General features: G+C 36.6%; 2 protein-coding genes across 2 annotated transcripts; one reads left to right on the plus strand and one right to left on the minus strand.

The window, feature by feature from the left end:
• Nucleotides 1-1480: 1480 nt before the first annotated feature.
• LOC140056184 (probable tRNA N6-adenosine threonylcarbamoyltransferase) lies at nt 1481-11846 on the minus strand. The gene is made up of 14 exons (XM_072101478.1): nt 11789-11846; nt 9965-10089; nt 7183-7243; nt 6693-6751; nt 6267-6368; nt 5805-5878; nt 4998-5093; nt 4705-4754; nt 4324-4402; nt 3753-3818; nt 3136-3226; nt 2837-2912; nt 2530-2628; nt 1481-2199 (listed from the first exon to the last, which is right to left on the minus strand). The coding sequence occupies exons 2-14, from the start codon at nt 10077-10079 to the stop codon at nt 2160-2162; spliced, it is 1008 nt and encodes a 335-aa protein (XP_071957579.1). The 5' UTR covers nt 10080-10089; nt 11789-11846; the 3' UTR covers nt 1481-2159.
• A 4045-nt stretch (nt 11847-15891) lies between these two features.
• On the plus strand, nt 15892-23794 carry LOC140057632 (uncharacterized). Its single transcript, XM_072103349.1, has 13 exons — nt 15892-15954; nt 16328-16462; nt 16585-16685; nt 17197-17467; nt 17833-18012; nt 18586-18646; nt 19353-19495; nt 20454-20517; nt 20922-20964; nt 21211-21354; nt 22221-22385; nt 22540-22643; nt 23248-23794. The coding sequence occupies exons 1-13, from the start codon at nt 15892-15894 to the stop codon at nt 23337-23339; spliced, it is 1566 nt and encodes a 521-aa protein (XP_071959450.1). The 3' UTR covers nt 23340-23794.
• The last annotated feature ends 960 nt before the right edge of the window (nt 23795-24754 follow it).

Consider the following 24754-nt stretch of genomic DNA (forward strand, 5'->3'; position numbering starts at 1 on the left):
CATGCTTTGTATGGCCAATTCAAGGTAAATATCTGGAGGATAGTAGAATCTATAAAGGATTTATAGATGGGGATGAACGCAATAAGACAAATGTAACATATTGATATGTGGCATATAGTTGCTATATATAACGAGACAGAAGACTTATTCCATCATGCTGTGTATGGCCAATTCAAGGTAAATATCTGGAGGATAGTAGAATCTATAAAGGATTTATAGATGGGGATGAACGCAACAAGACAAATGTAACATATCGATATGTGGCTTACAGGTGGGTGTACTCACAACTGAATAACGAGATAGAAGACTTATTCCATCTTGTTGTGTATGACCACTTCCTGCGTTCGCACCCCTAATAACAATAATAAATACCCCGAACTGCACGAGGCAGAAACGGAAGATTCAAAGGAGTGGCAGACGTTCAAGTGCGTTCACGTGCCTCCGTTGACGCGATCGGTACGCCCGTCCCCCGAGCAGGTGAGGGGTCGCCTAAGACGATTTGCCCGAGTGTGGGAGACCCTGTCGGAGGACAGGTGGGTTCTCACCACAATAAAAAAAAACAGCATTGAAATCACGAGCCCCCCTGTGAGCTGGGGTGCTCAATCGACAAGAATACCGCCAGAGCCACAAAAGAGATGTGCGCTCCTGAACGGCTTCACTTCTCTGCTCCAGAAAGGAGCAGTAGAATCAGTCGACGCATGATGCGCCGTATCGGGACACGAGTTGACCGTCTTCCTCACAGAAAAAAACACAGGCGATTGGCGACCTATCTTAAACCTGAGGAATCTAAATCGGTTTATTCGGCCCCAGAGGTTTCGGATGGAGACAGTTTCATCCATCCTACTAAGGATCGTCTAAGACGAGGAGACTGGGCAGCCTCGATAGATCTGAAAGATGCCTACTTTTACCTTCCTATTGCCCAAGCAGATCGACGCAGTTTATAAGGACAAATATTGTATCATGGTTCTGCCTTACAAACCATCATCAAAGGCCACCATCGCGAGGTGAATAGTCACTGCAATTCAGGCAGGCTACAAGGCACTGCGAATATCCTCACCTGCAAATATGTTATTGAGGAAGTTGAGGGACTCTAAACCTTTACATAAGGAGAACAATGGAGGACATCAAGATGATCCACAAGCACTGCATTTTCAGATTGGGAACAGTAGAAAGATATGGCATATGTTGCTAGAAAATTCTACTAATAGAGAAAGAACGATCAAGAGAAGATGATGAGGCATTCTATGGATATGTCAATGATCCAATCATCTGTGTTGTTTGGACAGAAGCGACAGCCAGATGCAACACAGAGGATGTAGCTAGTACTTTTCCAGTATAGTACATGAACAGTACTATGTTTAGGGATGGGCACTAACTAGCACTTGCTGTGCGTTTTACAAGAAGGGATCCGTACTGATTTAGAAAACCTTATTCACCAAATACAGTTCAGGTGAAAGGTCCAATTTGAACCAAAAGATATGATAATGGAGTTGTTTTAGGAGCGAGAACATCCTTACAACTCAACAGAAACGACTGGAATACTTAAGGGCATAATGCCTGCAGACTCTAAATAAGCTCTGTATGTGGAGCTCGAACTGGGCACTATAGAAATAGCTAAAATAACGTTCCCGGACATATCTACCTAAAGGTTTAACGGTGAAAACTCTCACTTTATGGCAGCCAGGCGACAAAAGGTGTAACAATAAAAATTTAATAGTGCCCTCTAGAATATGACATCCAGGCATTACGACCATCAGTGCCATGATGTAAACATATTGAGTTGACTACGATTAAAAGTTTATAGTTGTTAATATGCGACTAGATTATTTATTGCATACTGTATCTAAATTTAAAGAGGACCTTTACTATCAATTCTGAACAAGTTATCATCTCTAAGAATGGTCAAAAGAAAAATAAAAGCCATAGTTACAAGCTGATCCAAGTCAGTGGAGTATTTAAACACAATATTCATTGATAAATGTACACAGAACAAAGATTTACAAAAGTTGAACAAAACTGGTAATCTTCTGTCCCTCTAGGCTTCTACCTCACACATTGGTATTTGTCTTTCAACCATTTAGTACCAGTGCAATAGCTTAAGTGGTGGTGTGTTTGACACGATTAGCTGTTCCTCAATAGATGTTTTGTAATTGATTTTTTCAATCACGCCATGTTACTTCAACTTCATCTGTTCTGTACCTGCAAGCAATGTTGAGAGGTGACTCCTTATTATAAGGTAATGTTAAAATAATACTAGTATAAAGTCTTCAGTTTCAGTTGTTGGGCATGTTGAGTAAGATAGGGAGCTTTTCATTTGCGACAATCTACGACATGTCACCGGTTATTGTCTGGACCTAGAAACCATCAGAACTGTGTCAAGGTGGGGAAGCGAGGAAATGCATCGAAATATCCCGCATGTGCACAGTGGATTAACGTACAGCGGTCTTCGCAAAGTATAATTCATGGAGAAGGAACATTCATTCGGCAACAGGCAATAATTAAACAGTTTTATAATGGACATCAATTTACCTTTGTGTACAAAATGTCTCTTTTATTGGTGTTGTTATTCCACTCACAAACATCTCCCAGCCAGCCTGGGCAATCATTGCACCATTGTCGATACAAAACCTTTAAAAAAACAATACAATTTGAAAAATATTATTTACTGTTTTATTTATTCCTCCCTCGAATAAATGCGCCCATAGAACATCATTTTGAATCGAGAGCCTCTCACATGCTAGTCCGATATTCCTTATTATATAACACCAAAATAAATTCCTCTCTAGGTCTAGGCCTGATATGATAATGAGTAATATAAAAACGTTTTGTACGGTACCTCATATCTGTTGCAAATAGCTTAGCACCTCGCTCTTCAGCCATAATTCCCATCATTTCTTGTAAACGTTTGTTACCTAAAAGCAAAAAAAATTGTAATAAAACAAGTTTTTCGGTAATATGAGGGGCAGCAAAGCCAACTTGGAAGGCATCAAAGCTATTAAATAAAATTATTGACGAACTTATTTATATTTTTGCCATTCGGTGGTTTTATTGTGAAAATTCAAGGGCACTCTGGCCAACCATGATTGTTGTTTTGTTTTGGTGAATACAGTAAAATTAGAAATAAAAACAACATACATCCCACTCCACCAACTATGAGGACCTCCTTCGATCCACAGTGGGCCATGGCTCGTTCTGTTACCTCAACCAACATTGCAAACAGTGTCTCCTAAAATTAAAAGATAAAATGTGGTGAATTGATCCCTTTGCTCAGCTAAGAACGAAGCTATACTGGGATTTGATGTAGGTAAAACATCGGAGCCAAAAAGTGGAAAAAAAAACGCATTTACAATTTAAAAGAAAACAGGAAAAACAAGGGCGAGTGAGTGGCAAAGCGGTTAAGACAATGGAATCATAATTCTGAGTTCTAGGCAAGGGTTTTAGGCTCACTCGCTCTATGGTTCTGGTTGTAGAACAGTCTTCTCGGATAAGGACTATAAACCATTAAAGACTCGAGATGAGTAGGGGGTTGCGCCAGTGTACTAGTACATTACAGCCACTGATCATAACTGGGCCCTTTGGTTCTTTGACTGAAGAGGTCACCCAGTATAAATAAATAACAAAAAAGCATTAAAACTGGTATTGTGTTTTGTACAATTTCGACGGTCTATTATACTTCAAGACTACTACTCTACCTAGATTACCTAATACGTAAATATACAAAACAATATTGAATAGAATGGTAAAAATAATACCTGAAGTGAAAAGCAGAGATCACCTGGTGTACATTCACCACTTTTTAACAGCTTACGACCAACATCCTATTAAACAGACAAAAAAGGCTAACCTTTAAACCCTTTGAGAAACAGAAACCGTTTTATTTGTTTCATACTTTTCACAATGTTATCAAGAAGCATACTTAAATAAAGTGATTTTTTGTGGTATAAGAGCTTTCAATTTTCAATGGCCTAGCACGTAGGAACGTCATATTAATGCTTCATTCCCACTAGACGCATGACGGAAAGTGCAATGGAAGTAATTTGACCGATCACAAGAGATGGATTTTTGGAATTGGTCAATGCACTTTGTCGTTGCGTTGCGTTCTAGTAGGAACACCGAGACCATGCTTGTTCACTAGATTCTTAGACTATGATTCTAGGTCGAGACGGCGACTAACGACATGTTATGCGTCTACATAGCTTGTCACATATCAAAATCTCATCTACTGTACTGGAATCTTTATAAAAAAATAACAGTGAGTTGTTTTTATGCAGGAGTCCTGATTTTTATGGTGATAAGAGGACATTAAATAAATTAATTACAAACCTCAATGTGTGATAGAATTCCTGAAAATGATACGTCCATTCCCTTGGTGACATATGGCAGCTCAATCAACTTCTTTCCCCTACAAAAAAAAATGTATTACTATGAGGTGTATTTACTTACATCTGCAATCTCCTCATCTCCAAAATGCATCAATAACTCAAGTTCAGTGGAAATGTAACAATAAATTTATGGAGAAATATGCAGTCTGTGTGAGCTTAAGCTCTGTCTACACTATCAAACGACTTCAGACAAAAAAAAGTGCCCAAATATGGTAGTAATATGACATCAGCGTGTCCATATATGGGCACATCACACTTTTTTGTCAAATCAAGTTTGATAGTGTAGACAGAGCTTAAGTTTAAACAAAACAAAACTACTTACTCTTTTGCTTTTTGTTCAATGTTGTATCCAGGACTAGGATCATTTGATAGCTATAAAATAAAATAAAAAAGTTCAAAACCATTCATGGTTTTACTCACTATCGACTTTACTGATCATTGTAAAAATTAGATTATGTCATGTTAGAAGAACATACCAATCCATCGCAATGTAATGTGATACTAACAACACAATGGATAATTTATCTCCTCATGCACAGGAAAGATAAAGTGTCAGAGGAAATCCTACATAATAATTATAATATGTAATAAAATGCCATGATAAGCCTGACTAACCTTAAGTATGCGAGCAAACCTGTCAAGACAGTTGCCTACTGCAATATCAATAGTTTCACCGAATATTCTATACTTCTTCTGAGAATATGCAATAACCTGTAAAGAATAGAAGGGTTAATTGTACAATTGTATTATATCATTATTGGTTAATTTCATTCATATTTGAGAGAGTAAAAATTGCGCTAATTTACCGACCAACGCCCATCAAATTCAGTGCATTACAGGGTTTCTGTTTAATAACGTACACAAAATGTTGCTGTGTTGTGTCAGTTCACTGTAGGATTTTCATTTACACTATCATTACCTATTGCTTTTTTTTTTTTTTTTTTTAACCATATTTAATGAGGGTGATCCATCCAGCTATTGCTGATCATTAGGGACCCTCAGAGGTTCACAAGACAAACATATACACAAGATGCTCTAAACAAAGTCTTATTACAAGTCTTTGGGAGTGGAGAATTTGGTCCTTAGAAAAAATCCTGGACTTGAACCCAGGACCCTTGGAGTGGTAGCCAAGCATCATAACCACCAAGCCACAGCTCATCCATATCATCATGTGAGCGACCAAGTTGATTATAACAAGGTGGTTGAACTTGTTGTACGCAGGCCTATACATTATCTACTGTATACACTGCTGAAAAATTTAATTGTTGGATACAAAATTCATGGAAAAGAACCACCCAATATAAATAATTTGCACACTGATTATTTTTTCCAATTTCTCTAGCCATCCCATGGCCATAAAAAATGTTTTGCAGCCCAGTTTTCAGAATGTTGATTTTTCCGACAAAGTTTGCTTTTAAATACCTGTGTATTTCCTCCACTAACATACAGTACTGTTGGATTTTGAGCATTTGTTATGAGGCGTCCCATCTCGATGTCTAACAAGTTTATTAAAGAATACACTGTATAGGGCTGCTTTACAAATATAGTTCATATATATTATTGCCAAGGAATCATTACTTAGTAATTATCTGTATATTATTCTTCGCAAGGTAAGGTGAACGCAAAGCCTTACTAGGCAGGCTTATTTACATAAAGAAGGCCTAGCAACCTGATTCTACTGGCAGTGGTTGTTGGCTATATAATATAACAGATATCAACTTTTATATCGGTAATACCCCATGAAATGATATTCTGCTCTCGAGAAGATATATTTCCCTCAGCTTCATATATAAAATCTTTAACCAATTCTTATAACATATCTATATGTACACCTAAAAGGCCTTCTGAACTAATAGGGGAAAATGAAAATATATAAAAGGATACGTCCAATACAGTGATTAACACCAATTATTGGTTTATTCCATAGTTGGGCCACAGTTCTTGCAACCAGAGCTACCGACACCAATGGCGCTCCCATACCTGGACCTGTATAAAAAAAAAAAACGAAAAATTAAATCCTCTTTCAAACAGACAGTGCAATTGAGCACAGAGTAGAGCCTGCCATTATAGACTAAACACACTACATGTTGGTATTTCAACCGCCACTCAGCCTTACATTGCACAAAATTCTCAACATCTTTACAAAGATAGTGGAGCTGTAACTTGGTGGTTAATATGCTTGCCTTCTCCAACTCTTTCAACTTCACTCCCTAAGCCTCAAATGAGACTTGGGTTATAAGAACAATCAATTAGAAAATAGATTATCCATCCTGCAATTGGCGAGTTGGTTTTTAAATTTTAAACAAATACCTTTTGTGTATGCTATACAGTCAATCTCTCGAGGCGAAATGTTTGCTTCATCTAACGCCCTATAAAAATAAAAATTGAAACTAATGTAACACTCTGACCATCTAGTCAACAACACATTCTGTTACTCTAGCTATTCAAATTGCTAGTGGTTTCTTCCTGTCGTTAAATACTCTTTATTCCTTTTCCTATAACCCATATCCTTAATCAATCACTATTTCCTTATCAAAGAGGTTTCCTTATTTAAATATTTCCTTCAAAGTAAATGCATATTAATACAATTTTTCCATAACATACATTAAATATGTTTGTACTGGCAAGGAGAAGATGGACATTTAATTTAAGACTTTAATTATACTGTAGTCCCATACTTGATTCTAAAGATTAGTTTACTGTATGTATGAACACATAGGTTGTTAAACATAGTATTGTTAAATACATAAACATAACAGATCTGAATACATAGAATATAAATATTAGAAAGATGCAATACTTTTGTAAAACTTCTAGTACATGAGCTTGATGATGTCTGGCAGTATCCCTTGGTTGAAAACCTACAGTAAGAAGATGAAACAGATTTTAGTAAAACTGTCGAGAATTTATATTACAGTGGAGCCTCTATTAATGGGACACCTTTAGGACCCAAACAAAGTGTCACCTTGGTAGGTATCACAAAGGAATTGTTCTTCTGTATTTTCCAATTGTGATGGGTGGGAGGGGACTGGTATCATAGGATATTATACTTTGTATCACATGGTGCAGTTATACCACAGGGTGGGATTAAGCCACAGGGTGGGATTAAGCCACAGGGTGGGATTAAATCTGTATCAATGATGCATTCTCAGATGAAGCTTGCCTGGAATATGGTGTACCACAGGGGTCAGTAATTGGGCCTGGCCAGTTTTCCATTTATACGCTTCCCCTTGGTGACATTATTCGCAAACACAGTCTACATTTCCATTTCTATGCAGATGATACACAGATTTATGTGTCAGTAAATCCAGTGCAAAGGGATGTTGCTGCAGCAATCAGTAAGATGGAAGCCTGTATAGAAGATGTTCGCAATTGGATGACAACAAATTACCTAAAGTTGAATGATGGAAAGACAGAGTTTATTATCGTCGGGTCTAAATGTAACATCTCCAAAATCAACATCACACATATCAGAATCGGAAACTCTAACATCGCTCCCTCATCGGTGGTCCGGAATCTGGGAATCATGCTGGATAGTAATCTCACTATGGAAGCACAAATAACAACTGTATCCAAAGCAGCATGCATATCGATTAGGAACCTTGGTCGTATTCGCGGTAATCTTAACAAGAAAACAGCTGAATTGATTGTACACTCATTTGTCACTTCTAAAATTGACATTGGTAATGCCTTGTTGTTTGGCATACCAAAATCTCAAATGGATACAACGTTTGCAGCGCTTGCAAAATATGGCAGCTAGAATTGTAACTTATACAAAATCAAACGCTCACATAACTCCTGTCCTGATGGATTTGCATTGGTTGCCTGTTCAACAACGTATTAAGTACAAACTTGCGTTGTTTGTATTCAAGATCCTAAATGACAGTGCTCCTGCTTATTTATCTGACCTTGTGGATCTTTACGAATCATCCCGCAGAGGCCTACGATCATTGTCACAAAACCTTCTTCAAGAGCGTAGAGCGAAAAATCAGTGGGGTCAGAGATCTTTTTACGTTGCGGCCGCAAGTGTATGGAACAGCTTACCAGCAACAGTTAAATGCTCAACTAGTCTAAACAGTTTCAAGACCAACCTAAAGACGTCGCTATTCGCTGATGTTCTCGCACGTTGTTAATGCACAAAGCGCCATGAGCGCCACATGGGTGGAGGATACCGGCGTTATATAAGTTTTCATTTATTATTATTAAACCAGAGGGTGGAATTAAACCAGAGGATGGAGTTAAACCACAGGGTGGGATTAAACTAAAGGGTGGAGTTTTACCACAGGGTGGGATTAAACCAGAGGGTGAAGTTATACCACAGGGTGGGATTAAACCAGAGGGTGGAGTTATACCACAGGGTGGGATTAAACCAGAGGGTGAAGTTATACCACAGGGTGGGATTAAACCACAGGGTGGAGTTATACCACCGGGTGGGGTTAAACCAGAGGGTGGAGTTATACCACAGGGTGGGATTAAGCCACAGGGTGGGATTAAACCAGAGGGTGGAATTAAACCAGAGGATGGAGTTAAACCACAGGGTGGGATTAAACCAAAGGGTGGAGTTTTACCACAGGGTGGGATTAAACCAGAGGGTGGAGTTATACCACAGGTTAAACCAGAGGGTGGAGTTATACCACAGGGTGGGATTAAACCAGAGGGTGAAGTTATACCACAGGGTGGGATTAAACCAGAGGGTGGAGTTATACCACAGGGTGGGATTAAACCAGAGAGTGGAGTTATACCACATGGTGGGATTAAACCAGAGGGTGGAGTTATACCACATGGTGGGATTAAACCAGAGGGTGGAGTTATACCACAGGGTGGGATTAAACCAGAGGGTGAAGTTATACCACAGGGTGGGATTAAACCAGAGGGTGGAGTTATACCACAGGGTGGGATTAAACCAGAGAGTGGAGTTATACCACAGGGTGGGATTAAACCAGAGGGTGAAGTTATACCACAGGGTGGGATTAAACCAGAGGGTGGAGTTATACCACAGGGTGGGATTAAACCAGAGGGTGAAGTTATACCACAGGGTGGGATTAAACCACAGGGTGGAGTTATACCACAGGGTGGGGTTAAACCAGAGGGTGAAGTTATACCACAGGGCGGGATTAAACCACAGGGTGGAGTTAAACCACAGGGTGGAGTTAAACCACAGGGTGGGATTAAACCAGAGGGTGGAGTTATACCAGAGGGTGGGATTAAACCAGAGGGTGGAGTTATACCACAGGGTGGGATTAAACCAGAGGGTGGAGTTATACCAGAGGGTGGGATTAAACCAGAGGGTGGAGTTATACCAGAGGGTGGGATTAAACCAGAGGGTGGAGTTATACCAGAGGGTGGGATTAAACCGGAGGGTGGAGTTATACCAGAGGGTGGGATTAAACCAGAGGGTGGAGTTAAACCAGAGGGTGGAGTTATACCACAGGGTGGGATTAAACCAGAGGGTGGAGTTAAACCAGAGGGTGGGATTAAACCACAGGATAGGATTTCCTTAGGTGACATTTTCAGTATCATATAACTCTTTCATCTACAATTCATTTAAGTGTAATCATTTTCTGAAATGCACATTGACATACCTTCACCTGGTGGAGTGATATAGGTTACCCTGGGATTCGACAACACCTCTCCATCACGAATTATCCCGATTCCAAGCTTGTTGGCACTCCCTTCAAACCCAATGACCGTTGGCATGATGATCAGTCTGAAAACAGTTAAAAATATTAAATATACATACCTAGTTACTATATCATGACCTATGAACTTAAGTTCGGTTGTTTGCACTCACGGTTAAAATCTGGTCATAAAATGACCAATAAACATTCCAACCTCCAAGCTTACAATTTGGGGAGGTTTAACATATTTGACGCATTTTGACTTTAAAAAAATACCTCCTGCAATCAGCATTCAATGTTTACCAGATGCCCCCTGCATTCTAGCAATTACTGTTTGTATTAAATACAGAAATAACCTTGTGAAAAAAACAGGTTGAAAAATATTTTTATCTGAAAGATGAAAAATGATGAAAATTTGGGAGTACTGATGAGAACTCAACTTTATGATGTACATATTAATATTCATCAATGCATAAAACCAGGATTGTGTATAGGGTAGTAGGCAGTTTAAATATAAAATAATAACTAGTGGTATAGGTCACAGTGCATTTCACCTGCCAGTCATTTCGCCCGTCAGTTATGAAGAACAAAGGGAAAAATATGTCATGTTCATTTCAGCTGCCAACTATATGGCGCATCAATAACCAAAAATAGGATAGCCTACTACTATCTCAAAGAATTACACAAATATTGTGTAATCGAGGAAACTATCTTGGCAGATAACCTCATATCATCTCATTTTGTGGTGGGGGTATAGGGAGTAACAAATACTCAATGACTATAGACATCGAACTGCACGTGTCGCACGCTGACTGAGCCTGGGGATTTCCCTTTTATAACATGACGTGACATTGTGTAATGGTGACGTTTTTTATTCCTAACTAAAAATACACAAGTGTGTTTAAAGGAAGTAGTGCGAAGCGTAGTCCTATTATGATGTATCCGTCGGCAAAATGAGATCGGTTTATCGAGTACTGTATCGCATCATACTTTTTTTAACATAAAGATCAAACCTGTCTGTTTGAGTTTACTAGTGCAAGTACCAGCCGCCGATTCCTATTCGGCTTAAATATTAATAAAAATATAACATTTTGGCACACATGGAGTGTCATGCATATTCAACACTATTTATAATTCTGCCGTCCTTGTTATATATAGGCCTATTGTGAAAATAAAGTTGGTGAACTTTATAGTCATTGATATCTGTTCCTACTCAGACATTTGAAGACATTTTGAAGAAAAATTGATACGTACTATCGGCCTAGCATTCATTGAGATATAAATGTAGGCATGTTATAAAATAAAACAAATAATGAATGTTTTGTATTCATTGAATGGTGAAAACTACTACTCTTTTTTCAACATAAAATATTCTGACCTTCCAACTCTAGCCTAGCCTACTCATAAATATTCATTATTTGTATAATCTATATACCAAATACACATACTAGCCTAGCCTAGCTAGGCCAATCTAGGGCTGCTACGCTAGCGGCTAGGCCTCAGCCTAAAATAAACCTAGCCGAGGCCTAGCTAGGCTAGGCCTAGTTATATACTAGGCCTAGGCTAGCTAGCATCCTACTAGGCCTAGGCTAGCTAGCATCCTACTTGGCCTAGCTAGGCTAGCCTAGCCCTACTAGGCCTAGGCCTGGCTGGCCCTAGCTAGCTAGGCCTAGGCTAGCTAGGCTAGTTCTAGACTAGGCTAGTACTGTATAGTAACTGCAAGCCTTCTTTTCTAACACGGACTAATAATAGTGTAATGTACGTTGTGTGTATTATTAATTATTTTACCTTACAAAAGAAAATATTAATACTGTAACACGCGCGACAACATACAACAAAATTAACACGACCTACGACCTAATGACATACATACACAGAGTAGCTGCTGCTGCTTACCACCAGTTTATATGCTTGAGTGCTCACGAGGTCGGATATGAACGTTTTCGCGCGATTAATCTAGTAGCGCGAAAAGAACTAAATCGACGTCATCGTTATGTTAGCTATAATTGGCTAGAATATTTATTTATGAATTTCAGGACATGGGATTGGTCAAAAGTATCATCATTAACATAATTTTAATGACGTTGAATGACGAGTAGAGCTGAGGAGGGGGTTGCTTATTACTGTTTAAACAGGCAACGACAGAACTTTTTTAGTCAAAGTTTGGTGAGACAGTTTTTTTTATTATTATTATAAAATTGTAGGCATATTATCATCATTCTATACAGTACTTTAATATCCTCTACTCTACCTAATTAATTAAATATTAGGCCCTACAGACTATTAGGCCTAGCCTAGGCTAGCCTTTTAATTTATTAGGCCTACTAGCCTAGGGCCTACTAGGCCTAGTCCTAGCTAGACTGGCTTAGAGGGCCCCTCTAGCCTACTGTTAGAGCATAGAAGTAGCATAGTAGGCTAGGCCTAGCCTATTAGTAGTAGGTTAGGTCTAGGCCCTAGGCTAGGCAGTATTTGCATAATCTTTTATTTTTAGTAAAAGTTTATTTCATAAATAATGACAGATCAAATCCATCATTGATTGCCATTAAATATTATTCTAAGCTATGCCTAGCCTAGCTAGGCCTATCATAGCCTTAGTTAGGCTAGGCCTAGCTAGATAGGCTACTGCCAACCTTAGGCTAGCCAAGTATAGGCCTAGACTAGGCCTAAATAAAGATATCAATCCATAAACCTATGTGGTCTCTAGGCATACCTAGAGGGCCTTATAGTTTATAGTAGTACTAGCCTAGGTATAATACTACTAGGACTAGGCTATATAGTAGTAGCTTACACTAATTTGATATTTTCTTTATCTATTTCAGAATTGTTGTATTCATACAACTTATACATTTGTAAAAAAGTCATCACCTAAGTTAGCCTAAACATGTTTTACTCGCACAATATCTTGCAAAAAAAAGGAGGAAGATTTGGGAAAATTTGGTAAGAGAGTATGGTGGTAGGAAGAGAGGAGGTATTTTAGTACTAAAGTAGTAGGCCTAAAACAATATGGGTATGGGTGGAGAATATAATAATAGTACAGTAATAATTATAATACAGGTAATATAATAATGATGTATGTTGTATGCATTAGTCCTATGCTAAAATATAATCTCATTTTTTTCATTTAGGCTAAATTTTGCCACAAGATTTTGGCAAATAAATTCCATTGTTAATGCAATCCAAGTATACTTTACCCTAGTTTTCACCAAATTTTATACTCAGGGATCTCTGGCACTATACTTGGTCATATACACTACAATGGATGAGATAAAATACACAATACACACCCTCCTACCCTAAAGATGTATTTATTTATAGCCGACTTCCAAATTGTCCCTGATCCTGACCCCAATACTCATTTTGCCTACTGTATTTTATTATTGTCATTCCTGATGATGATCCACATGTCATTTAATCATGACTGTGTTTTATCCTATTGTAATCCGTGCATTAATTAGTTTTATTGTTAATGTTATTCCTGTCATTTTTGCTTTGCCATATTAGGATTGCTGCGACCAGATCATCAAAGCTCACGAAGCGCGAGTATGTGACGATCAACGTAGCTAATACCTGGTAACTCTTCATTTTAATACTCAATTCATTTTGTAGTGAAATAAACTAGGTAACAAATATCGGACCCTAATTAGAAATTGATTACTGGCCGGGAAAATAGATGGGCTAAGCTATTGGCTCTTTCTCCAAGCAGCATTTAACATGTTGAGCGAGTGAGTGGCCGAGCGGTTAAGACAGTGGAACCGTAATTACGTAGCCATAACATCGGCAAGGGTTCGAGGCTCACTCGCTCCATGGTTCTGGTGGTAGAACGAGTCTTCTCGGATAAGGACTATAAACCGTAGGTCCAGTGTACACATAGCTCATGCACACTTTAAAGAACCTAGTACATCTTTCGAGACGAGTAGGGGGTTACCCCGGTGTACTAGTCCACACAAACACAGTCACTGTCACACGCAGCCACTGTGCCTATTAAACTAACTCACTCGCACCACAACCCACCAAAGTGCTATAGTCTACAAGTTTGAAGTTTGCACTAAATTGGAAGAAGAAGAAGAAGATGTTTATTACTGCATTGTACTCTGAAAATGAATACAGTAGAAGCCCTATATAAAGAGGACACCTTTGAGACCCAACAAAGTGTCCCCTTAATAGGGGTAGGTGTCCACTTAATTGCAATTGCTGCAGTATTAAAACATTTTACCTCATAAGTTTCACGGTACGTGTACTCTTAATAAGGGTGTCCTGAATAGGTGTTGTCCCCTTGACAGGAGTTGTCCTGTGAATAGGGGTTGTCCCCTGAACAGGGTTCGTCCTGTGAACAGGGGTTTTCCTGTGAATAGGGGTTGTCCCTTGAATAGGGGTATCCCAAAGGAGGGGTGGAAGGTAAGGAAGATTATGAATATTACAGTTCCTATGACAATATAAAAATATACAATGTATTCTTCTCCTTTTTTTCAGTCAAGATATTATCAATTGCCTCCAGCTACAAGTTGAACCACGCCTTTCCCTTTACCTGTCATCGCAGCTTATGTTTGGTGTTGTTAGAGTATTTTATAAACAATGCGAATACCTTACCAGTAAGTGTAGTATACAATTGATAAAATATGAAACAAAATTATTAACCTAGTTATTAAGGATGCTTTTGATTTCAACAAACTAAGGCATAGGAATTATGTAAATTTTGCATTACGACATTTTTCGTTCAGTTGATTTCCCTTTTCCACGATGACAATACACCCAAATAAAGGTCTGTGAAGTAGAACTCAGGTCGTCACCTGGACATATCAAACAAATTGGTACAGATAACTGGAAAAAATTGCCAAATCAAACTCGCGGTATGCAAATGGTACCTCCATATGACGTTATGTCTCATGGAAATCTAAAGCTCTCTATTTTGAGTTAGTTAGATTCGGTGATGCACTGAATGTGTAGAGCATTGTATACCTCTCCCTGGATCCCACCGGAATCATGACTCTCATCTTTAGTAACACCGGGTTGAAGATGAGCTTAACTTTCTATTAAAATGTAGTCATTATGACGAAATACATTCCAAAGTATATAATAATCTAAAGAGTGTCATAACACTAACTACTGATAACAATATAAACTTTTTAAACATAATCGGCTCCACTGAATACGAAGTCATGTTGCCGGCAACCAGATTCGTACAGGACGCGTTTATTCTACGAATGGAGTTTGGACTATAATTAAAAGTATAATCATAATTGTTTGCCTTTTTTTAGATGAGTTGATATATGTGAACAACCGGATAGGTTCAAGAATAAATATCGCCGACAGCATAGATATAGGCATCTCAAGGTTAGAAATCATTTTTAATTTATGCAAGGACATGTGGGGCAGTGTGTTAGATGTTGGCTCGCATTGCTTCTATCCTTAGTCAAGACACTTTATTTAGGTGTACAAATATGTATCTGGTATTAGGTCAAGACACAATGTTGTGCTGATTACTAGCTGCATACGTGTTTGCTCCAAAAATGACCAGGATAATAATACATACAGCACTTAGTGGTTTTACAACATTAGGTACTTTATAAATCCAGGATTTATTATTATTATAGATTACAAATTTGATTTATAAAGTATGCCTCAACAGAGGGTGCATGAGAAGAAAACATACAGACGGCGACAATATGCTATGTACTGTACTGTTTGAAGCAAACCACCTCCTACCCAGTCTGTAAATTTCTTCCTTTCCTTTATTATGAATAAACAGGGAAAGGCACACAATTCCTGAAGGTAGCAGGGATCAAACATTCGGAAATTTACAACATATTTCACTACCAATCACCATCCCTGAACAGGTATAGCTCATTATCATTATTATCACTTTATCATGACTACAGTATGAGCAGGAAAGAATGGTACAGTGCATATTGGCCGCCGTTCATTCAATTCAGCCACCATCACTAAAGAAAATGCGAGTAAATTATAAAAGTTATACATTTTGGCGACCGAAATGATATCAGATAGAAGATTTGGTATTAAAAATAAGTAAATTTGGCCGAAGTGAGAAATTCATAAAAAAAAAGGTCTGGGCTCTCGAAAAATACCATACGCAAAAGATAGAACAAGGAACATCAGGTTTATCACTTTTACGATTTTTAGGCCATGGACCTCCAAATGGATCAGTCACTGATGGCTGGATATGGCACTAACAAAATACCTTTGAAAGGGTGGAAATATGATAGTTATTAAGGATATTATACAATAGAGTAGGCCTAAAGAAATAATTCTTATCTATGATTTTTACATATATTCATATATTCCATACATTATTTTGTGTACATACTGTAGGATATTCTGCTTCCCAGTGCTACATCTACTGATGAGAGTCCAGGTAGAAGACAGCCGGATGCTATTCCACCTCACCTGTCGCCTCCAGACTTGATAACGTTGAGAGAGGATGTCTCCGATATGGAGACTATCCAAGTAATTATGTTCACTTTTTTTAGTAGATGGAAGTACCGTTAAATATATCAGAATGAATCGTAGTGCTTGCTTGTAGATAAGCTTGTTAATATTATTTTAAAGTTGGTAATGTTGTTTTACAGGTTCCAGTAGAAGAGGAAATAGCCCAGGATCCGGCTTTCGCAGAAGTGATGCATCAAGTGACGGCAGCAATTAACAGACTAGAAACCGATGAGGAGAGAGAGTAAATAAATAATTTTTTATTACCATGTTTTTTGATGATTGATTGGTGTTTTATAATATATAATATATCAATATATTGATAAAATATAAAACACACATGAATATTTAAATATTCAATGACAAAGGATAATAATATAGATGATCCTAGGGGACACCCAACAAAAAGTCCCCTTAATAGGGATGTCCCTGAACTCCATATAGACTGAAGGATGCCCAATTGATTGACAAAAATATTGTCCAACATTACAGTTTCACAGGAAAATTCTACTGTAACTATATATTCTGGCCTACATTAAAAGTTAAAATGTTTTAAATTGTTTGTTCCATAAAAGTTAAAAAGAACTGCAGGTTTAATAAATTTTGACTTAAGCACTTCTCTATCTTGACTTTAAGCAATAAATGCCAGTCCTTGTGGGGTTTTTGTTCATGGAGTGCCACAGCCTATTACCTTATTAGTTTATTTATATAACGTCGTTTGTTGATGTTTGATAATGCAATGATTTCTATTATAGAGAAGGCATCATGCTTGTCGAAGAAGAAACCGGACAATTGTCCCTTTCTCGTGATCATCAAAGAAAAACCAGGGACCGAAAAAGAAAGAGAGGACTACCAGAACCAGAACCCATTCTACCACCAGATGACGTTGTGCATTCACCAAATTTCCCGAGTGTAAACGAAATTGCATCTATTACAGACGACATACCGTTAAGGGTCACACAGTTGGATGATATAGAGCAGATTGTCCCTAGGCCACCACCTGAAGAAACACCTCGGACTGATAAGGTTAGTTGAATAAATTGGGACAATATGCTAAACTTTAAATCTGTCCCTAACATGGAAAATAAAATTATAAATTAGAATATCTAAAACCAAGCAGCTGGTGTGGCTTGCATTAATATTCAGAAAGACTCAAACACTCAAAGACTTAAACAATGCGCTCCGAGAAAAATGATCTGTATAGATCTATCAGATGTAGAACCGCAAGATATAAAGATCCTTTGTTACTTACTATACTTATGCTCACTATGTCGGTCGGTTGGTAAACACCAACTCAAATTTGTGAACGCGACTGCAGCCATGTATTTCTTTGGATAGAGTTATTAAATAATGAATAAACATTTTTTTCTAAAAATGTTTCATTTCAATAGGCTGTGGCACCTCCTAATTTGGAACTGTCTCCAATTGTCGAGATTATTCCTCCAGTGGTACGAAGACGGAAGAGGAGTCTGTTTGTGGACCAGGAGACCCAGCTGCATAAGACAGACATGAGGCATAACATGGCCACATCAGGTGACCTATGTAAAAAGAATGATGTAAGATATTATACTGTATATTGGCATCATTTGGCTTAAAGATGTATTGTTCCCCTGAAAAATAATTTTTTCCAATTTTTTTTTTTTTAATATGCCATTTTATTGTCACATAATAGTTATTCACTTTGACCAAAATTTGGATCTAAAAACAATTTATTTACCTGAAAAAACTGTAATTTAAAGCAAAAAGTGGTCAAATTGGCTGCGTGCCAGTCAATGGATTTTTGGTTGAATTTAGCCATTTATTAGGTTATTTTATAAGTGAAAACATTATTTTTTGGGTGTTTTTTTTTCTACGGAAGTGATTAACTTTATTTATTTATAACAAAGTCTGATTTAATTAATCTTCATTTCATTTTTCATGTTTTTGGGGACCAATACATCTTTAACTACTTCTAGTAGTTAAATGTTACCATTATTACACCCAAATAAATAAACATCCTCACCCCCCAAAAACCCTCCTGAAAAATAAGTTCCAGAGCGTTTATTTGAATAAATACAGTATGCAATTTATTCTAGGATTGTACTATGTTTTGATCCTACACATACTTATCCATTGCAATAATTCATTTTTCATTGTTTCCATAGATAATATCAATACCAAAACATCCAAGTGCCAGAGAGCTGTTCAATCTTCCAACTAGAGTTGGTAAGTCCTGAATGTCAAAACTCAGGGGTGTTCTAGTGTCGGCCCTATTTTTTGCTAATTCGGTACAGTAACTTTTATATGTATATATTTATTGTGATTTTTTGCCTTGCCTTTTTCTTGTAATTGTATTTGAAGTTTCCATTTTTATATTCATATATATATTTTTAAATCATGAAAAATGCCTTTTATAGTTTATATTTTTTATAGGCCTAATTTTTAAAAACCATTGTAACAAGTATAGGTTTTCTTCGGTACATGGTTCGGTACATTATCGATCTCCACATGTTAAATTTGAGATTTTAATATGTGTTGATAGCGTACCACTTTTTGAATGATATATTAAGCCATTGGTCCTGTGTTAAATATGGCGCAATCATGTGCATGTTTAAAGAAAGAGTAGATCGTCTCTGGTGTACTGCCAAATTGACAAGACAGAAGGACCCTACCAGAAACAAGTCCGCGCCAAATTTTGTGTAAAAATAACATAGATTCTATATTTTTATTACCGTTACCGCTTGTAAATTGGCTTTTAGTGGGTTATCCTTGTGCAACATTCAAAATAATAACAACAAACAACAAAATGTAGCATTTGTAAATAATTTTAATAATCTAGTTAAAATGTATTAAATTTATTTCCGGATTAAATAGAAACTCATAAGAATATCCATTCAACTCATTAAAAGCATTCATTGTATACTTTCTGTAGGTATGCGAAAAAGCAAACCAATGATGGCAATATGGAAAAGACATGCTGTACCATGTGACTACGAAAGTCCGTCAGAATACGAGAACCAAATCTGGAGTACCATCTACCTCAGAGAAATGGCTAGTGATGAGGATAACACCAGAGTAAGGCAATTTCTTTATGCCATGATTATTACGAGTTGTAGTAGTCCTGAAGGCTATAATTCTTGATTCCATACAGCCCTGAGAACAATAGACTTTCGGCCCTCTTTCTTGCCTCTAGCCCTCTTTCTTGGACCTACAGCCCTCTTTTTAGGCTTCCAGCCCTCTTTTTTGCCTCTAGCCCTCTTTCTTGGGCCAGCCCTCTTTTTAGGCTTCCAGCCCTCTTTCTTGCCTCTAGCCCTCTTTCTTGGACCTACAGCCCTCTTTTTAGGCTTCCAGCCCTCTTTCTTGCCTCTAGCCTTCTTTCTTGGACCTACAGCCCTCTTTTTAGGTTTCCAGCCCTCTTTCTTGCCTCTAGCCCTCTTTCTTGGACCTACAGCCCTCTTTTTAGGCTTCCAGCCCTCTTTCTTGGACCTACAGCCCTCTTTTTAGGCTTCCAGCCCTCTTAATTGCCTCTAGCCCTCTTTCTTGGGCCTACAGCCCTCTTTTTAGGCTTCCAGCCCTCTTTCTTGCCTCTAGCCCTCTTTCTTGGGCCTACAGCCCTCTTTTTAGGCTGCCAGCCCTCTTTCTTAGGCCTCCAGCCCTTGATACATAATAAAAAATATCCTCTAGGCAATGGTGATAAAAAAACGATGGTGAGTTTTTAACCCAGGGCTAACGTATGGTTGCCTGAGCACCACTTAGATCCAACTGTCTTTTCTTTAACAAACGTTGATTGCGCGTACACTATTGATAGTCGTAAGGATAGCCGCTAGTCTCAAATACCATTTTGTCGGACACAATTTATGAGTTGGAAATACCTCGACGCTTCGCATTGAAAGTATGTATATACTATTTATATTTCAATTTTGTCCATAATTATATAAGTGATGATAAAATGCACGCATCTATACCGGCATTTTACAAACATGGCTTCCGAGGACTATTTCTATGTTAACCAATTCTAATGGTTTTTCTCCAGGAATTATCTGATATAGAGAGAATAAGACGCACCATGACGGAAAGTAGAAGTCTCCTATTAACTGGTAAGTATAACACAGTTTCTCTCACTACATCCAAAAGTGTTATACAGTCAACAGTACCAGACACCTTTGGGCTAGCGAACAAATATGTCTGTTTTCCGGAATGTCTGGCATTGGGAATGTGTTTTTTTATGTTAAAAATGAATTTGGGCATCATACAAGAAAAGTCTGGTATTGGGACTGGGAGAGTTTCTGGTTTTCAGAGACAGAGTCCGATATTGGGAGAGTAACTGTATTACTGAAATACTCTGGCACACCACAAGTACTGAATCTCAGGAAAAAATAAGATTATTAAATATCTGATATACCTATTAAATCATAAATTCTTTTTTATTGACTGTGTAAAAAAACAAAGTCTATATAGGCCTACAGTATAACAAATATGAAATATTATGCCTTTCTTTCAGATTTAACTTCACTATCAGAAACAAGAGAGCGAGATGCTGACAGGTAGGTATTTAAAAACATGATCTAAGGATAGAGACATCACATAATAGACCACAAGCCTGTTTAAAGCCTATTTTCCACTAGGAGGATTTTTTTGTGACAAAACCATATTCAACAAAACATTTTTTTTAAATGTTTTTTCATGGGGACAGTACAGTACATCTTTAAAAACTATTTGATCGTTGTTACTAGTGAGATTTTAAATTTTTTAATTGTAACTATTGCATAAATCAAATATTCTTTATCTAGATTCTCATCTAGTCTTGCAAGACCACTGACCACCAACAGTATTGAAGAAGTACCAAGGGAACTTGAAATGGCGGAACAACAACAAACAGAATTTGATCCAATTCCAGAACACATTTTAGGGGAAACAGGGAGAGAACTAGGCAGGTGAGAAACACAAAACTGATTTTCCGATTTTATGCAATATATTTTTTCATAACAAATTTATTATCACTAGCCTACCAGATGTTTCATAGTCTATTGTATATGCAGCGGCATAACACAGTGGCCAAGGCCTCTTGTTTAGCACTCCTAAGAGGCCCTTCAACCATAGATAGAGGTATACTGTAACCTCATGCTCCAATGCTAAGTAGTTGCATTGGGCTGCTCATGCTCTAGGTTTATCAACGAATCAATGGCCGAGAGGTTAAGGTAGGTGCGCCGTTCACTGTACCTAAAGAACCAACAATATGGCATGGGTTCTAGGCCGACTCGCTCCTAGTTTAGGTGGTAGAACAAGTCCACTCAGATAAGGAAAACCCTTTGCACTAAAGAACCCAGTTCATCATTCAAAAAGAGTAGGAGGTTACCCGGTGAACGCTTGGCCACATGTGCCAAAGACATAAAAAATATTATAAAATATCTTAACTATTTGTTGGTATTTATTATTACAACCTATTAATATATTCTAGTGCTATTAATAATATTTTGTATTTTGTTGCTGTTTAGAATTTTAAAATAATCAAATAAATTTTTTGAGATGGTGCAGCATTATGTCTCATGTCCAATGGTGCAAATCATTATGTGGTTTTAAGACTGTTCTCGGTTATTATTTATGTCTTTTTTTATTGTGTAATTTTTAAATTGTTGGTATTGATTGTTTTAAATTAAGCTGATGTTTATGTTTTTTTCATGTACAGCGCTTAGAGTTTGTTTCTGTCATTTTGAAGCGCTTTATAAATTTAATTTATTATTATTATTATTATTTATTATTCTTAATTTCAAATTAATCTATATCCAATAAACCCTTACAGTAGTAGTGACGAAGTCCCAATAGAACTTGTACCGGAGCAACAGATAGAATTGGACGATATTAGATATGGACAGAGGGATATTAGAGAACTGGACACAGTAACAGTTCATGAAGAGAAAATAGCTTTAGCAGACCTTTTGAACGGTTCAGAACAATCTTTCGCAAGGTAAGTCTTAATAAGTAATACTGTATGTTACAATATAGAAGGCACGTGTTACAAGAGACAATGTCGCTATAGAAGCATATACTTTTTACAAAGTTGAATTAAACTACAGTATTATCATTTTAAAATATATGTTTACCACAATTTTTAAATTCAGAGACATTAGTAACCTGATGGAAGATGGGTCGGTAACATTCCTTGAACTGTGCCCTTATACTACTTACAGACAGGCAGTGGCGAGAATGTTCTATGTCTGCTTAGGTAAGTTTAGATATGCAGTTGATTTAGCCACACCCCACAAGCAATTTTGGTTTGTGGTTCCTGGGTTCAGGTCTATTTTGTTGAGTAGAATGTAGATTTACATATTCAGCTCCATTTTTTAGTTGCGTGCTGAAGTTAGTGTTTACCGACAGACCGACCGACATAGTGAGCTGTAGAAAAAATATATTATACTATAAAAATATTATACAAATAGTGAATGTTTATGAGTGTGATGGTATAAATAATTTCAAAGGTAAAAGTTGTATTTTCACGAGGTGACAGCCGAGTGAGAAAATTATCTTGTTGTTATGGGGCATCACTGGAGCATGTGTACAGTAAAGCCTTTGGAGCAATGCATTGTTATTGTGCTGTCGTTAAGGTCGTGCTGTCCGGGCTTCACCCGATAAAAATCGTAATACACTGCCTGCGCTATGTGGAGAAATTAATAGGGCACTTACTTGTTACCATGGACCAACAATCGTCCAATCAAATGACAGCAATTTATTTAGGTGTTATATAATGTACAGTACGCGTATACGACCCTAGTTAAGTAAAAATAGTATACACCTACTTTATGTTCAATTATTTATTTTTTCTTTTTCAGTGCTGTGTGAAAAGGGTGTTATCAAAGTGTCACAGCCTGAATTCTATGGCACAATAACGATTGAACGAGGGCCAAATTTTCCCTTGTTTTAGAACCAAGATTTGGGATTTCAAGAAAAAAAAGTAAATGACTATAATAACATTTTCAGTAAAAATAAAATAAAAGAATTGCAACTTGCAAGAGAAGTTTGGTTCTCACTTGCATGCAACGCAAAGACGTAGTTTGAACCATCAGGATTGGTTAAGTTACTTGCGGTCTGTTTACATCTTTGCGTTGCGTCCACGTAGGAAACGATATTGTTGTATTCACACATGTTCTCTGCTTTACAAATGAAGACGGCGTGCGCGTTATTCAACTCTTAATTGTACGATTTTCCATTTAACAAAACAGCACCATCTTTCATTACATCTTCAAACAATAACATGACTGAAATTTTAATGTGTTTGTTGTACGCACATGATTTTAATTGATAAACACTCGGGTTCGAATTTTTAAATTTGTATACATTTTGTATTTTGACACTTTTTTTTTAATACTGTTTAAATCCCTATTATATTAATATAACCGTATTAACATAAAAATATAAATATATATATTAACATAAAAATATGATACATATCGTCAATGTTGTACCTTTGTGTCTGTTTATGCATTATTTTCCAACGTATTGCATTCCAATATAAATATGATTATTTATTACATAATATACTATTTATAACCTATTTATGTACACACATAAAAATAAATAATATATCATATATATAGGTCCTATTTTAATTTTCGATGAATTTTTATGATTTTTAATTGAAATATTTATGTACTATTTTAATATAAAATGGTAACATTTGCAATATTATTTTCATTATATTTGCAATATTATTTTCATTATATTTGCAATAGTTTTAAAATTTAATATACCCTATTGTATTTGTAGTTGTTTTAAAGTAATATTAATTTTTTAATAAATCAATAGTTATTTGTTTTAAAAAAAATTCTGAACACAAAATTTAATAACAATTTGTATACACTTTTTAAGAATACATTTTTGTGATTCAAATTTTCAACAAAAAAAATATAAATATAAAAAAATAACAATTTAGTCTGCTTATTTGTTTTGTAAGAATTCAAGTTATATTCACTGCTCTCATGTTTCTATGCACAAAAATAGTACAGTATGTATATTCTGTACAGTTGTATTTTAAATGTTCAAATACTGTATTAATGTCTGTGTTAGACTTTGCATTATAAATTGCACATGGTTAATTAAATTAATCTCTACATCATATTTACTATAATATATATATTAGATATGTTACAATTAACAATGTTTTGTAATTTAATTTTTATTAATAATGAAAATAATTTACACTTTAATATATTTATAAATTTTAATTGAAATATTTATGTATTATTTGATAACATATTAGTATTTTAAGATGCATTAAATTTACCAAAATCTTATTATAAATGTTAATATAATGAAAATAATTTTTATATCATTATATAC

This window comes from Antedon mediterranea, chromosome 8 (genome assembly GCF_964355755.1).
Source record: "Antedon mediterranea chromosome 8, ecAntMedi1.1, whole genome shotgun sequence".
NCBI lineage: Eukaryota > Metazoa > Echinodermata > Crinoidea > Comatulida > Antedonidae > Antedon > Antedon mediterranea.